The sequence below is a fragment of the Nicotiana tomentosiformis genome, chromosome 1 (genome assembly GCF_000390325.3).
Source record: "Nicotiana tomentosiformis chromosome 1, ASM39032v3, whole genome shotgun sequence".
Taxonomy (NCBI): domain Eukaryota; kingdom Viridiplantae; phylum Streptophyta; class Magnoliopsida; order Solanales; family Solanaceae; genus Nicotiana; species Nicotiana tomentosiformis.
Window position 1 is genome coordinate 77,883,006 of NC_090812.1, and position 13,432 is coordinate 77,896,437.

The 13,432-nt window shown below is 34.8% G+C and overlaps 2 protein-coding genes and 1 long non-coding RNA gene across 3 annotated transcripts; 2 read left to right on the plus strand and 1 right to left on the minus strand.

Annotated features, from left to right (window-relative positions):
- Positions 1-754: 754 nt before the first annotated feature.
- Positions 755-1,091, plus strand: LOC138899454 (uncharacterized). The gene is made up of 2 exons (XR_011411104.1): positions 755-829; positions 1,023-1,091. It is a non-coding gene; the product is annotated as an uncharacterized lncRNA (long non-coding RNA).
- A 2,144-nt stretch (positions 1,092-3,235) lies between these two features.
- Positions 3,236-7,114, minus strand: LOC104104656 (probable ribosome-binding factor A, chloroplastic). Its single transcript, XM_009612795.4, has 4 exons — positions 6,635-7,114; positions 4,688-4,861; positions 3,757-3,966; positions 3,236-3,406 (listed from the first exon to the last, which is right to left on the minus strand). Exons 1-3 carry the CDS (start codon positions 6,998-7,000, stop codon positions 3,820-3,822), a joined length of 687 nt encoding a protein of 228 aa, XP_009611090.1. The 5' UTR covers positions 7,001-7,114; the 3' UTR covers positions 3,236-3,406; positions 3,757-3,819.
- Positions 7,115-10,477: 3,363 nt separating this feature from the next.
- Positions 10,478-11,313, plus strand: LOC138906997 (uncharacterized). The gene is made up of 2 exons (XM_070196814.1): positions 10,478-10,984; positions 11,131-11,313. Exons 1-2 carry the CDS (start codon positions 10,478-10,480, stop codon positions 11,311-11,313), a joined length of 690 nt encoding a protein of 229 aa, XP_070052915.1.
- The last annotated feature ends 2,119 nt before the right edge of the window (positions 11,314-13,432 follow it).

The following is a 13,432-nucleotide window of genomic DNA, read 5'->3' on the forward strand; positions in this document are numbered from 1 at the left end:
TTTTGATTTGTTTAGTATCACAAATTCTAAATAATTTTTTTTTTTTTTAAATTTTTATATCCAATCAAATATGTTCACGTAAATTGAAATGGATAGAGTACTTCATATTTACACCAGCTCCAATAAACAAATCTTTTTGTATAAAGTATATTCTTAATTCATTATTTGATTTGGGAGTTTTACTATGTTACGTGTCATTGTTTATAAGTGATCATTAGATCTTAATAAATTGTAATCAGCTTTGTCAAAGTGATGAATGTTAATTCATTGTGCAATTACTGGATACGCAATATGTTTTTAGTTAATTAATTAATTAATATAGTTAAATTGTATAAATTGAAATAAATCCATGATATCATGATGTAAAGAAAAAAAAAGTGCGACCAGGTCATGCAAGCACAATTATCAAGACATAGTAACAGATAAGTTGCTAAATCATAATATTTCATTCTTAATTTCATTTTTATAAAGAGCTATTTTGACTAATAATGAAGTTTAATTAATTTTTGTTAATAAATAAATTATAACAAGGCTTTCGTGTAAGGCTAAAAGGGGAAATATACATCGTGAATATTTAACCAAAACAAAAACCACAAAATGAAAAGGAAAAAAAAAAAACAAAAAAAAAAAACTCAGAGGTTTTAACTAAGGGGGCGCATAGCAGATCACAGCTCCCAATATATAAGCCCACCGTCGTTGGTATGTTTAGGCCTTTCAGGGTTTGTGAAAAATCTAGGGCTTAAAAAGAGATCTTGAAGAAGCTCTACTTTGCAATTCAACAATGGCGCCTCTTCCCGGACCTTACTCTGGTACCAGCACCCTTGCTCTGGTAATCCATTTTTTTCTCTCTTTCTATTCTTCGATCTAATGTACCAGTCAATCATTGATTTTGAAATGCTTTTAATTAACTTAAAATTCATATTGTTGAGTATTATAGTGAAATGGATCTGACTAGAGCGAACAGATTTAGGTTGATGCTTAGGCGATTGGTTGATTAATCAATTTAATTGTTTTGGGGACAGGTGGCTCGTACCTCGGCATTCACATTCGGACTTGTCTATGGTAGCATGAAGCTCAAGTATCTCAGGGTATTTGCTTTGTTTCTCTCCCCACTATTTAGTGATATTTTTAGATAAGAAAGACAATATTGTTTTTTGTTGAGTTTTCTGTGTGGTTTGATGTTTCTTCAACGTCTTTAAACTATGAAATTTTCTAGACTCAATAGTTAACTGTCAGATTTTTAGGTTGCAGCTTGAATTTTCTTATATTGTTCAATCTAATTGTCTTGAAGCTGAATTGCAAAATTAAATCAGATAAAAGAATGCCCTAATAAATGGTAGATCTATTTGATAACAAGCTCAATGTGAAGGGAACAAGATACAGATATTATTCAATGAGGTGATTAGAAGCAACAACAACAACAACCCAGTAGAATCCCACTAATGGGGTCTGGGTAGGGTAGAGTGTACGCAGACCTTACCCTTACCCGGGGTAAGGAGGAATGAGCTGATTAGAAGGACATGACAAATTACCGCATGTCTAAGTAGCAGTACGAGGCACAACTTTATTTCTTCGAGACCACCTGATCTACTTCCATGAGATTAGTTTGGATTCTGAAGCAGAAAGGAGATACATAAATTTTATATTCTCATAGCCCGTAGAATGGTGATGACTGAAAATACAAGCAGAAATTCACAAGCTTATGCTTTAACGTGGAAGATAAGTAGATCATTTTTGTGAATGTTATGCCTCTGATACTTCTTAGCTATGAACATGTCGACAGTGTGCTTCCGCTAATGTCCAGTTTAAGAGTGGACGGAAAGGTGCACGATGATTAAAAGCCCACTGATCGGTTTGTTGGTCTAGGATGCTGTTCTTGGGGCTCTATGAGTGTGTTTGACTTTGTTACAAAAGGACCGCAGTAAACACTTGTTTGAACAATAATGTCTTGTTATGATTCCAGCTAGTTTCTACCTCTCCAAGCATATAGCTCTTATATCCTGTTTATCATTTTCTCCGTGAAATGATATTCATGATTTGTCTAAGGTAGATGCAATTTGCATTTTGCTCATGGTCCATCACGGTTCATGAGCACCCTGAAATCCTGCCTCCATCCACATTGAGAAATGAGAGTCAGGATGTGTTTGGAATTTTCCTTTCCCATCACTTATCTGCGTAATTTGTAATGCCTTTTTGAAGTTCGCGTGGATACTGCTTAAGAAGAAGACGTTCAACAAATTTCTACAGTGCTCGTATTTTTTCTTTTTTCCGTGTTAATTGTTTTGTGAATCTCCTTGTATCAGCTGTAAATATTTGGTTTTCTTTCAACCAATGGATGTTTACAATTGTTTCTAATACTAGCTAATTTGCCTTTCATTCTGCATAGACTAATGTTTATTGCCAACTTTCCATCTTATTTATTTCAGGCTAAGGCCAAGTCTCACCAGAAGGCTGAAGCTTAGGCACATCACTGATAGAGAGCAGTATGCTGCATTTGCTGTTTGATAAAAATAATATATGACAATCATATAATATCAATTTTCATTCTGGCCTGTTGCTTAGGACCATCATTTTCTGACTTGTAACTGTTAAATTTTGTGTTTGAGAGTTTAGATATTTTTATGGTTCATTTGGTATCATGGTGGTCCAATTTTGAGGACTGCACTGGACAAATAGGGGAAAGTTGGCCATAGACAATAATCTTGTTACATCAGGTCATCCAGGGAAAAAGCTAATTTAGTTTGTGGTTATTCCATAAATGATGAAGATATGTTGACTTGCTTTCTGGATGAGCTGTCTAAGGTGGTTCATTTACCGTGGTAAAATATTGAATGAACCCATAATTATGCGAAAAGGATCTCTTCTTTCTTGTGTTTTCTTTAATGCTAGTATAATGTTTTTCAGCCACGGTGTAATCCAAGTAATGTCTTATATACTATCACTACGCGATATCAATACAACTTGGAAACATATTCAACACAAATATATGCAGGTGTAAGTTTGCCTATGAACTTTAATTTGTGGATCTACATCACTCATGTAAAAGTAAAATTCATTTAACCAGGTCCTCTCAATAGTTAAAATATCCAGACAAACTTTTACACGACAATTTCTAGTCTAATTACTATTGGCATAGATTACCTTTTTGTTTCAATTTCTTCTCCAGAATTAAAAACAGACTAAACCAGCTAGTAAACTTGCTTAAGTTGAAATGGAGAGGCAAAGGCAGGGCTCGTGCATGGAAAGGCCAAGTAATACTACTCAACTGATTCGTATTATCAGACATGAATTATACATGAAACAAGAAAAGAAACTAGCTAGACAATTCTGAACATGGTTCAATAAGGTTTCCACAATTTGGAACCTGCGCAAATGTTCTTTGCATCACTGTGGAAACACCTCCACCCTGTAAACGTAATAGCAATCATTAGATTTTTAAAAAATAATATGTGATAATAAGCTCACTCAACGCAACACAATGGAGATAAATGGATGTGGATGACTTCTGGTCAGTGATGTTAAAGTTCTACTGAAGTTTACTCGCTGCTCCTATGAAGATTGCGAAGGCTAAGCTTTATATGAGTGTTAGCGATGGAAAGGGCAGTTCAGGTGCTAGTGTGAGCTGAAAAGCACAACATTTCTATTCTCTGGTAATACAAAGGCACAATCAATGTAGCCTAACCAACACAAATTTCAGGGAACCCAGTGTTGTGCTCACTCAGAAATGTGCTAACTTTACAAACATGCGAGACTTACCACGATGCAATGCATCTTTTGACTACTCCAAAGTCGGCGTATTTTAGAGAGAAGTAGTGAGAGCTATTTCACATAAATAATGCCTTCATCATCGGGGTCGTCACCCTCCCAATCCCCATCATCATCGCTTTGGTCATTGTTATCGGAAGCTCCGGATGGTGCATTCTTGTTCTCGTTCTCATCCTTAATCCTGTCCAATATAGCAAGTACCTGCAAGAATTGGTTCAACAGTAAGTATGACTTGTGAGGGACAGTAAGGAAGCGATCTGCCGGAAAATGCACATCGATCATATAGTTATAATCTACTCCGTTCAGTACCAATGCTAGCAAAAGAAGACACAAAGCCTATTCACTGCATCATTTCAGAAAGAGGTTATGGTTTAATTGGTCTCAAGAATAAATTTTAGTGCCAAAAGCCAAATAAGTCATTTTTTTCTTGGATAGAAAGTAATGTTGATTAAGCCAGAACTTAACCAAAAAGTCATGCTGATTAAGCAAGAGAATTACTGGATCAACTTGGAAATGCAAGAAACAGTTTGAGCCGTGGATTATTTGAGAGATCACTGACAATAAAAACGGGCGTTGAGGCTAATAACTTCACTCTTCCTAAATTAGTGACAAAATCCTGAGAACTGTTCAACAGGCATCTGATACGTTCAAGATCCAAGTCAGTTTGGTGAGTTGTCAATGAACTTGGCCATCATTTAAGTAGGGGAAAGTCAAAGACAAAGGTTAACCTCAATATTGAGAAATTATGGAAGGAAAAATATAAAAGGCTTAGTAGCCAGGAAACAAAAACAGACTTGTAAAATAAGAGAGAAAACTAAAAAGAAAATGCAAAGAGCATAACGCTGTTGGAGATATAAATAACAATAAAGATCCCCCAAAACTAATAAATTTTCTAATAAGAAAATAGATTAGAATTACTCACTCTGCTTCCTCGTTCAAGGGACTCATCTTCAATGAAACGAATCTCGGGAGTCAGTCGCAACTTCATTCGCCTACCTAGCTCACTCCTTACATATTTTGCTTTTGACTTCAAGCCAGACAAAGCCACTTCTTTACCTCTTTCATCTCCAAACACAGAGACATAGACCTTTACAACCTACAGTAGCACAGAAATATTTTTTGAGTCTCCAAATTAGAATATGATAAATCGCATGCATCATCCTAGTGATCAGAGGAGAGAAGCTTGCCATTTATAGGAGTGATAGGAATCATTTTCTTTGTTGTCTAGTACTAAGTTAGATGCAATTTCTTAATAATGGAAAATCTCTCTCTCTCACACCTAAAATTTTTCTTTCTCAGTTTCTCATTTTTGCTTGCGTCGACAGCAGACATCACTTTACATAGTCACATACATTAGAGGCACGAATGACAACTTTATCCTGAGAAAGATAAAATTTGAGATTGGGATCTTCTTGTAAGTTGCTAGTGGATGGTGATAGGGGTTTGATCACTTCTTCAGCGAATCGTACCCTCAAAATCAAATGGAGTAAATTCTACCCTAGGGGAGAATGTAACCACAGCCTTGTCCTGCCAAGGATTGCCATACATATCTTATTCAATATTTGGATGTTTTCTTGTTTCTTAACAGTCACCTCTAGTTTCAACCCATAAGACCATCCTTAACATACTGTGTAGTCTGTTTAAAAGCAACGTCCTTCAGGCTAATTAAATTTCGATTTATTGAAAAACTCAATTAAACCAGGAGTTCTGAAGAAGTCACCTTCAGCAACTGAAAGTTTTAGATATAATGTTGAAAAAGCATTTGATCTGTAAACAGTACATCCATGTCAATCCAGATATCAGGATCAGTAGTGGGAGACAACCACAACTTAATATCAGTAGTAACATTCTACAAAAGAAGGAGGGTGATAGTCTGTGTTCCAGTGCATATGAGGCGCAAATATGCTTATTGGCTCTGGGATATATGGTCAAAACTCTATACCAACTTTATTTTACCCCTACGCGTTTGATTAAAATGAACTCATTAAGATCACCTCTTCAAAACAACCAGATGCTATATATGCAAAGCCTATCAAATACTACCAAATAAGATCTCTTCATGACGGAGATAATAATTCCCATTATCCCTAGTATATTAAATATATAAACAGATCTACCTAATCCTTCCTTGCCTAGTACATTGAGAAAAACTATCAGATAGCTTCACATTGTCTACTTCGGTTCGTTAAGTAATTGGGAAGGAACAGAATTACAATAATATTATAAGAACAGGTTAAACATGAACAGTTACTGCAAGGATTAAGCTCAGAGCAAGAAAATCTTATGCATAGATTTCACAATATGATAAAAGACTATGGCTTGTTTCAACAAGCCAAACATGAAGCTTTTCACTTTCTCTTCAACCGATAAAATCGACTCAGTTAAGCGAAAAACATACAATATTCTAAGTTTGGCATTAACTAAACAGGATTTAACACGAAAAAAGAAGCTTATCACAAATTCCTTTCAACAAAAACCTCTCATATGCCTTTTTCTCCTTATTTCATAGTAGACTTTCAGTGGATTTTAATTTAACCTTTAATAGCTAGTTAGTTACTTTATTTACCAACTTACCAAGTAATGTTTATAAGAGATTTACATGTAATTAGCTTATAAGTGGCCTATTACCTTATAACCGATGTGATAGTGTAAAAAATATTTCTACTGACAGAATGCATAAAACTTAAGAGGATGTTGTAGTAGTTCAATTATCATATGGCTACACTTTCTCAAAAAATTCTCATACTAATGAAACGCAAATGTAATTACTCTAATACCACAATTAACTAACCTTCTTCCTAATTTAGAAGATTTTGCAAATTCGAGAAAAAATTAAGCTAAAACTAACAATTATTCAAAATTAACGAACCTGCAAATCCGTTGAAACTTCAACATCACTGATAGTAGTAAGCGAAGAAAGGTATCGATCCGCACCAAGAGCAGCTTCAGGTAGAACAGCGTACTGTAACACCTTATCCGTAAGTAACATGTCGGAGAGCTCTCTTTGTATCTGTTTAGCCACCATTTTAACTCTCCGAGGATTCGCCATACATCTAATGAACCGAAGTTTTACACTCTTGCTGTGGGTTATCAGCACTGGAGAGTTGAATTGCCGGAGACTGAGAGGCTTCGCCGTGAAAACCGACGGAGACGAACTCATTGTTGCCGGAAAGAGGCATTGTGTGGACGGCGGGAGAGGACGTAAACGTGGAATTTGGATTACGAGGTGCTGCATTACAGAGCTTTTTCGGGTAATCGGGTTGTAGAGATGACCCAGCTGAGAGGAACCGGTTTAGAATATCCGTTTGTGTAAGGGTGTTTCTGGAATTAAGTGCAACTATCCTCTTATCCGGTTATTGAAAATTGGGCTGATTTATAGCGTGTTTGCCCAAGCTTCTTTTTTGGCCAAAAGTATTTTTTTTGACCCAAAGTACTTTTAGCCAAAAATTGAGGTGTTTCGCCAAGTTTTTGGAAGGAAAAAAATATTTTTGAGGAGAAGAAGAAGCAGTTTTTGAAAAGCAGAAAAAAATAGCTTCTTTCCAAAAGCACTTTTCTGAGAAACACTTTTGAGAAAAATACACTAAGAACCAGTTTTCAAAAGCTTGACCAAACACTAATTACTGCTCAAAAGTACTTTTCAAATTAATTAGCCAAACACAAACTGTTTCTCCCCAAAAGCACTTTTTAAAAAAGTACTTTTGAGAAAAGCACTTCTCAAAATAAGCTGATTTTAGAAGCTTGGCCAAACAGGCTATTACAAGGTTAGCTGCTCTACTATCTCGGGGCGACTTCTACTTTTAGTATTAAAATAGTACGGACTAGCCAGTTTTTGAATTGGTAATTGAAAAATAGACAGTGTTTGCAAAGTCATTAAAAAATAGTCATTATACACGGAAAGCTCCAGCATAATATACAGGATATTGAAGCACTTGTGTATGAACTTCCAGCATATTATGCTGGAACTCCAGCACACAGAAAGTTCCAGCATAATATACTGGAGATTGGAGCACCTGTGTATAAACTTCTAGCATATTATACTGGGACTCCAGCACATTATAAAATTCCAGCATGTTATGTTGGAAGTTCACATGTAAAAAATTCGACCTCCATCATATTATGCTGGAATATTTTCCGAATTTTGAATAGTGTTTTTGTTCAGATTTATCTTTACATGAAAAGTGGCTAAATTTTGATTACTTTTGAAACTGTGGCTATTTTTCAATTACCACTTGTAAATCTGACTATTTTTGAATTTCACCTACTTTTACTAGGTCGCCCGTGTATTCGGCGACTACGATTATTTTCAGCGTCGCCTATATATTGGGCGACCCAATTATTTTCTTAAAAGCCCAAATTCATCCCTCATATTAGGCTTAGATACAAAGCCATCCCTATTCTTTCACATAGAACGTTAATAGTCCTATTTGTTAGGTCGCTTGTACATTTGGCGACTTCAGTGTCGCTTGTACACTAGGCGACCTACAAACTTAAAAAGCCCAAAATCATCCCTCATATTTGGGCTTAGATTCAAAGTCATCCACATTCTTTCATATTGAATAATAAGAAATTTTTTCTTTTCTATACACTATTTGAAACCTTATTATCAAAATTATCCCAATTTTTGAATTTACCCGACCTAAATACATTTTAGCTACAAAAAATATACATTCATTTAAAATAGACTCCTTTCTTCGGTAGACTGCCTTATTTAGACGCGCAATTTTGGGATAGCTTATATTTCAGTTAGAAATTTTAGACGCAATCATTGCATCATAATCAAGGCAACATATCTGTAGAATCCTTCTATTACGTAGATTTCCTCTGGTTTTCCATAAACAAGGCAACAAACTCAAAAAAAGCTTCAGAAGAACACAATTGCAAATAATTAGCTACATTCTAAAGTTTTCATACGATTGCGTGATTATTTTCTCTATAATTGAATTGAATTTGGCGATATAATGTCAGAATTAGTAGTAATGCTTCAGCTCAATGGTGGGTGGGATAGCTTTGGGAGATACATAGATTTTGATGTTGATGAAATTGTTGTCAAATTGAATGGCGTAATTGCAGAGCATCTAATGATCGATACCTCTATAAAAATTACCGAGATCAAATACACTATCAACGAATGTTGTCCTCCAATGGAAATTCGAAACGACATGGGAGTTCAAGTGTATATGTAGACGAAAAAGGAAAATAAAAATTTAGGAATGTATCCGCTGTGTATAACAATACGTGATTTTGATTTGGAATGCAGTATGTCGATTGCGAGCACATTGCAGGTTTGCTATGTTTTTCCAGTGGTGGTGTTTTTTCAATATCGATTGTTCTATAATTTTACTACAAATTATCTACAACTATACTACATAACAAATATAGTTCAACTATTATGTCTCTAGAAACAATTGAAGTGTAACTGTTACACAATACTTAAGGTTTGAAAAAATAATAATGTGATTACAGAACAAAGTATCTACAAGTATTCTGTCAAATACTGAACACCTGAATATACAGAGGTTTGAATTACTATACTTTTAATTGAGTGCAGGTACTTCTGATTATTGTAATACTAACGTGGTACACTTGTCAAGTAATTGTAACATATTTGGAGAAGTATCAGGAACAGTGAAGTTGACGGTAACTGTGGAATATGAAAGTATCATAATAACAGAATATACCCCAAAAGTAATTGTAGTAGGCCAAGTTTACCAAGACAAGCAAACAATTGTCAGTGCAATGAAGCACTATGCTGTCATGAATAAATTTTAATTTAGGGTGAAAAGGTCTAGTGCAAGAAGGTAAGAACATTTTATTTGTCAAAATCATATTGTGTATAAGTTGTAGTTTTTATGTATATAAATTATTTAGAACAATTTGTTGTGCATAAACAGCCTCGTATTCTGTAGCTACAATTTGCATAATATTTTTATAATTATTTTTATTCTGTAGCTATTGCCTCTCATGTGTTTGTGATAATTGTACGTGGCACTTCAAGTCCACCAGCATAAATGAATCAGCATTGTTCAACGTTCGAAAATTCAACAGCTTGCATACATGCTCTTTGATGGACAACACATATATACAATGCTGAGCTACTGCCGTGGTAGTTGGCAGCATGATCATGCCAAAATATGTGGATCCTAAGACAATATACACACCAAAAGACATACAAACTGATAGTTATCGGAGCATGGTGTGAACTTAACATACATATAAGCTTGGAGAACCAAGAAAAAGATTTTGGAATTTTTGAGAGGTCATCTTGCTGATTCCTACAGTCGGTTGTCGAGTTATTTGTATATATTGGAGGAGACTTATTCAAGGTCAGTAGTGAAATTGCAGAAGACTGAAGATTACTGTTTCTTGTATGCATTTGTTTCTCTTAGTATATACGTCCATCAAAGGTTGGGAGCATTGTAGGCCAGTTGTAGTAGTTGATGGCACCTTCTTGAAGTCGGCATATAGGGGAATCATGCTAACAGCTAGCATAATGGATGCAACAGGTAATGTAGATTAATTATAAAAATATTGTAATAAAGTCGTTTCTGAGACTGTATTTTTTATATTTTCAAGAAAATTGAATTTCTTTTTGCTACCTATGTGATAGGTAGCATATTACCACTAGTATACGCCATTGTTTGATTCAAAAAATGAAGCATCATGGAGGTGATTTTTTGAGCAATTCAAATATGCATATGGTGAAAAACCAAATATGTGTGTTGTTTCGGACCAGAATGAGAGTATCTTGAAGGTAACATCTACGGTTTATACTGGCATGCCACATTATGTTTGCATGTGGCATATTTGGACAAATGTAAGGTCAAAGTTCAAGAAAGGTCATCTAAAGATAAGCGAATTGTACTTTGCCACGACACGATCATACACGCTTGATGAATTTAATGAAAGAATGTCAAAGATTGAAAAGATCGACACACGTATTAAAGCATACCTATATGATATTAGTTATTACAAATGGTCTCGGGTACATGCTACGGTGAACAGAACATGGACGATGACATCGAATATTGCAGAGTCTTTAAATACGGTAACCAAAGATGCAAGAGAGCTGCTCGTGGCTGAACTATTAGAGTACATGAGGACTCTTCTTGAACGTTGGACTAATGAAAAGTTATTGAATGTAAAGGGTACGTTCACATACCTTGGAAAAAAATACAACAAAGAGTTGGAGGACAACAGGATATTATCGCATAAGATGAGAGTAATTTATGGTCCATAACATAAGATAATTGATTTCATCAAAATAAACATATACTGATAATTGTAGATATGTTATAGTATAGTTATAGATATTTTGTATTTTATCAAGTGCTGACAACTTGTTGTATATTTGTAATAAAAATGTAGGTGAGGGCTTCAACAGATTACATCCAAGCTGTGATAAATGGTATGAAATGCTTCATTGTTTGCCTTCAAAACAAGAGATGTAGTTGTGGACAATTCCAACTTGATGAACTTCCTTGTCCACATGCTTTGGCGGCTTTGAGGCACAGAAACGAGTCTTATGAAAGCTATTGTTCTCCTTATTAAACGAGGGGGAGCCTTCTACAGACTTATGAAATACCAGTAGACCTTCTACCTGATGAAAGCAAATGGGATGTGCCACAACATATAATAGAAGAAGTTGTACTACCACCTACTAGGAAAAGGCAGCCAGGGAGACCTAAAAATAAAGATATAAACCATATGATAAAATAAATGCAAAGAAGTACAAGGTTTCATGTGGCAACGGCAGACAAAAAGGGCATAACAAAAGATTTTGTAGGAATGCTCCCAAAAGGAAATAAGAATTAATGTAGTATAAAGATTTTTTTTACAGAGTACTTTTGATTATAATCCGTCTTTTAAGACATATTCAGTTGTATTTGTTGTGTTCTGGACAATTATAATTGAATAAAGATTGTCTCATATAATGAATGTTTGGTAAACAGATTTTAACTCTTAATGCCATTGGTTTGTAGTTGTTTTGTTCAATAACTGTATTTATTTATTAATTTTAAGTTTTTTCTAAAAATACTGCTAATTTTGAATAGATTCTGTATTTTTGTATACTAGTTGTAGACAGAATTGTAGTTATGATGTAAAGAAATTATTATCTAAGAGTTTTAGTGTATCGTTGATTGAAATTTTATTTAATTGTAAAGCTAAACATTTGATACCTTACATTTAGAGTAACATATGCTAACATAATATGGTAAAAGAAGACAACAGAAAACATATATTATAGAGTACCAATATGGAGATCAATTACTAACAGCTTTCAACAAAAAAGAAAACATGCTACAGATATTTTCATTTGTAAGTAGTAGAATTCTGCACAACACAACAAAACAAAAGCTAAAACAACTTTAGCAAAAATCTGATACAAGTAAATTGTTGTCGAATTGTTCTTAGCAAACAATTTGCCTACAATTTTAATTTTATCCAGCTACAACTAAACATTTTCTGTCACGACCCAAAATCCATTAAAGGTCGTGATGGCGCCGGACACCGCTGTCAGGCAAGCCAAAATAAATACTTACTTTGGTTCTCATTTTAATATTTTTAAAATCATATTTCCTTCAATTAAATAGTAAAAGATAGAATTTACAAAGTAAATAATAATATTTTTAACAATTTCAATACAGGACAACCCATAATCACCCCAAAATCCGGTGTCACAAGTGCATGAGCCTCAACTAGGAATGTAAAATAAAATACAACATCTGTCCGGAATATAAATTTGGACAGGAGAAATATAAATACTCTGAAGGAGACTCTGCTGGCTGCGGATCGTAGTATAAAATGCAGCTCACCTAAGTCCCCGCCATAACCGCGCCTCTGCTCCCACAAGGTTACTAGACATATATGTACCTGCACAAAAATATGCAGCAAGTGTAGTATGAGTACATAAATCAACGCGTACCCAGTAAGTATCCCGCCTAACCTCGAAGACGTAATGACGAGGGGTCGACTCCGACACTTACTAAGGGCTAACAATAAAGTATTGATATTATAATTAAGCATGGATTGTATAGAATGGCTGTAAACTCAATAATATGAAGTAAGTAAACAATTCATTTATTAATAGGAACTTTCCAAATTTATTTTCATCATTTAACATTTTTTTGTATCTCGGGCCAATGAAAGCAATATCAATTATTATCAATTCCAAAGATATATCATGCGCAAATTATGCCAAGGTCGTACGACCCGATCCAACATAAATATTTAAACTGTGCACTGCCTAGGGTCGAACGACGCGAACCATAGATGCATCTATCTGCTACCGAGGCGTTCGGCCCGCTCCACAAAAGAGAAAACACATTAAACAACCAATTTAAGATTTATTAAGGCGCAAAATATTCCAAGAATTTTAAATTCTCATTTAACGGTCATGTAAATGAAGTTTAACCTTTTTAAAATTCCTTTATCGAGTTTCTAAATGTTTTAAACAATTAAATTAACTAGTAGGGCGCAAACATCACAAGTACAACATGATATAGGTCCTACACTACCCGGACATAAGCATAATAGTAGCTACGCACGGACTCTCGTCACCTCGTGCGTACGTAGCCTCCACAAATAGAAACACATAATGATTCGATTCACCTATGGGGTTAATTCCCTCTTACAAGATTAGAAAAGAGACTTACCTCGCTCCGAAGTT

Coding starts and splice junctions, on each gene's coding strand:
- LOC104104656 (XM_009612795.4), bottom strand. CDS start 7,000: ATGCAGCACCTCGTAATCCAAATTCCACGTTTACGTCCTCTCCCGCCG. Junction 4,862..6,634: donor AAGTTTCAACGGATTTGCAG/GTTCGTTAATTT, acceptor GTGCTACTGTAG/GTTGTAAAGGTCTATGTCTC. Junction 3,967..4,687: donor CCCTTGAACGAGGAAGCAGA/GTGAGTAATTCT, acceptor CAATTCTTGCAG/GTACTTGCTATATTGGACAG.
- LOC138906997 (XM_070196814.1), top strand. CDS start 10,478: ATGTGTGTTGTTTCGGACCAGAATGAGAGTATCTTGAAGGTAACATCT. Junction 10,985..11,130: donor TATTATCGCATAAGATGAGA/GTAATTTATGGT, acceptor ATAAAAATGTAG/GTGAGGGCTTCAACAGATTA.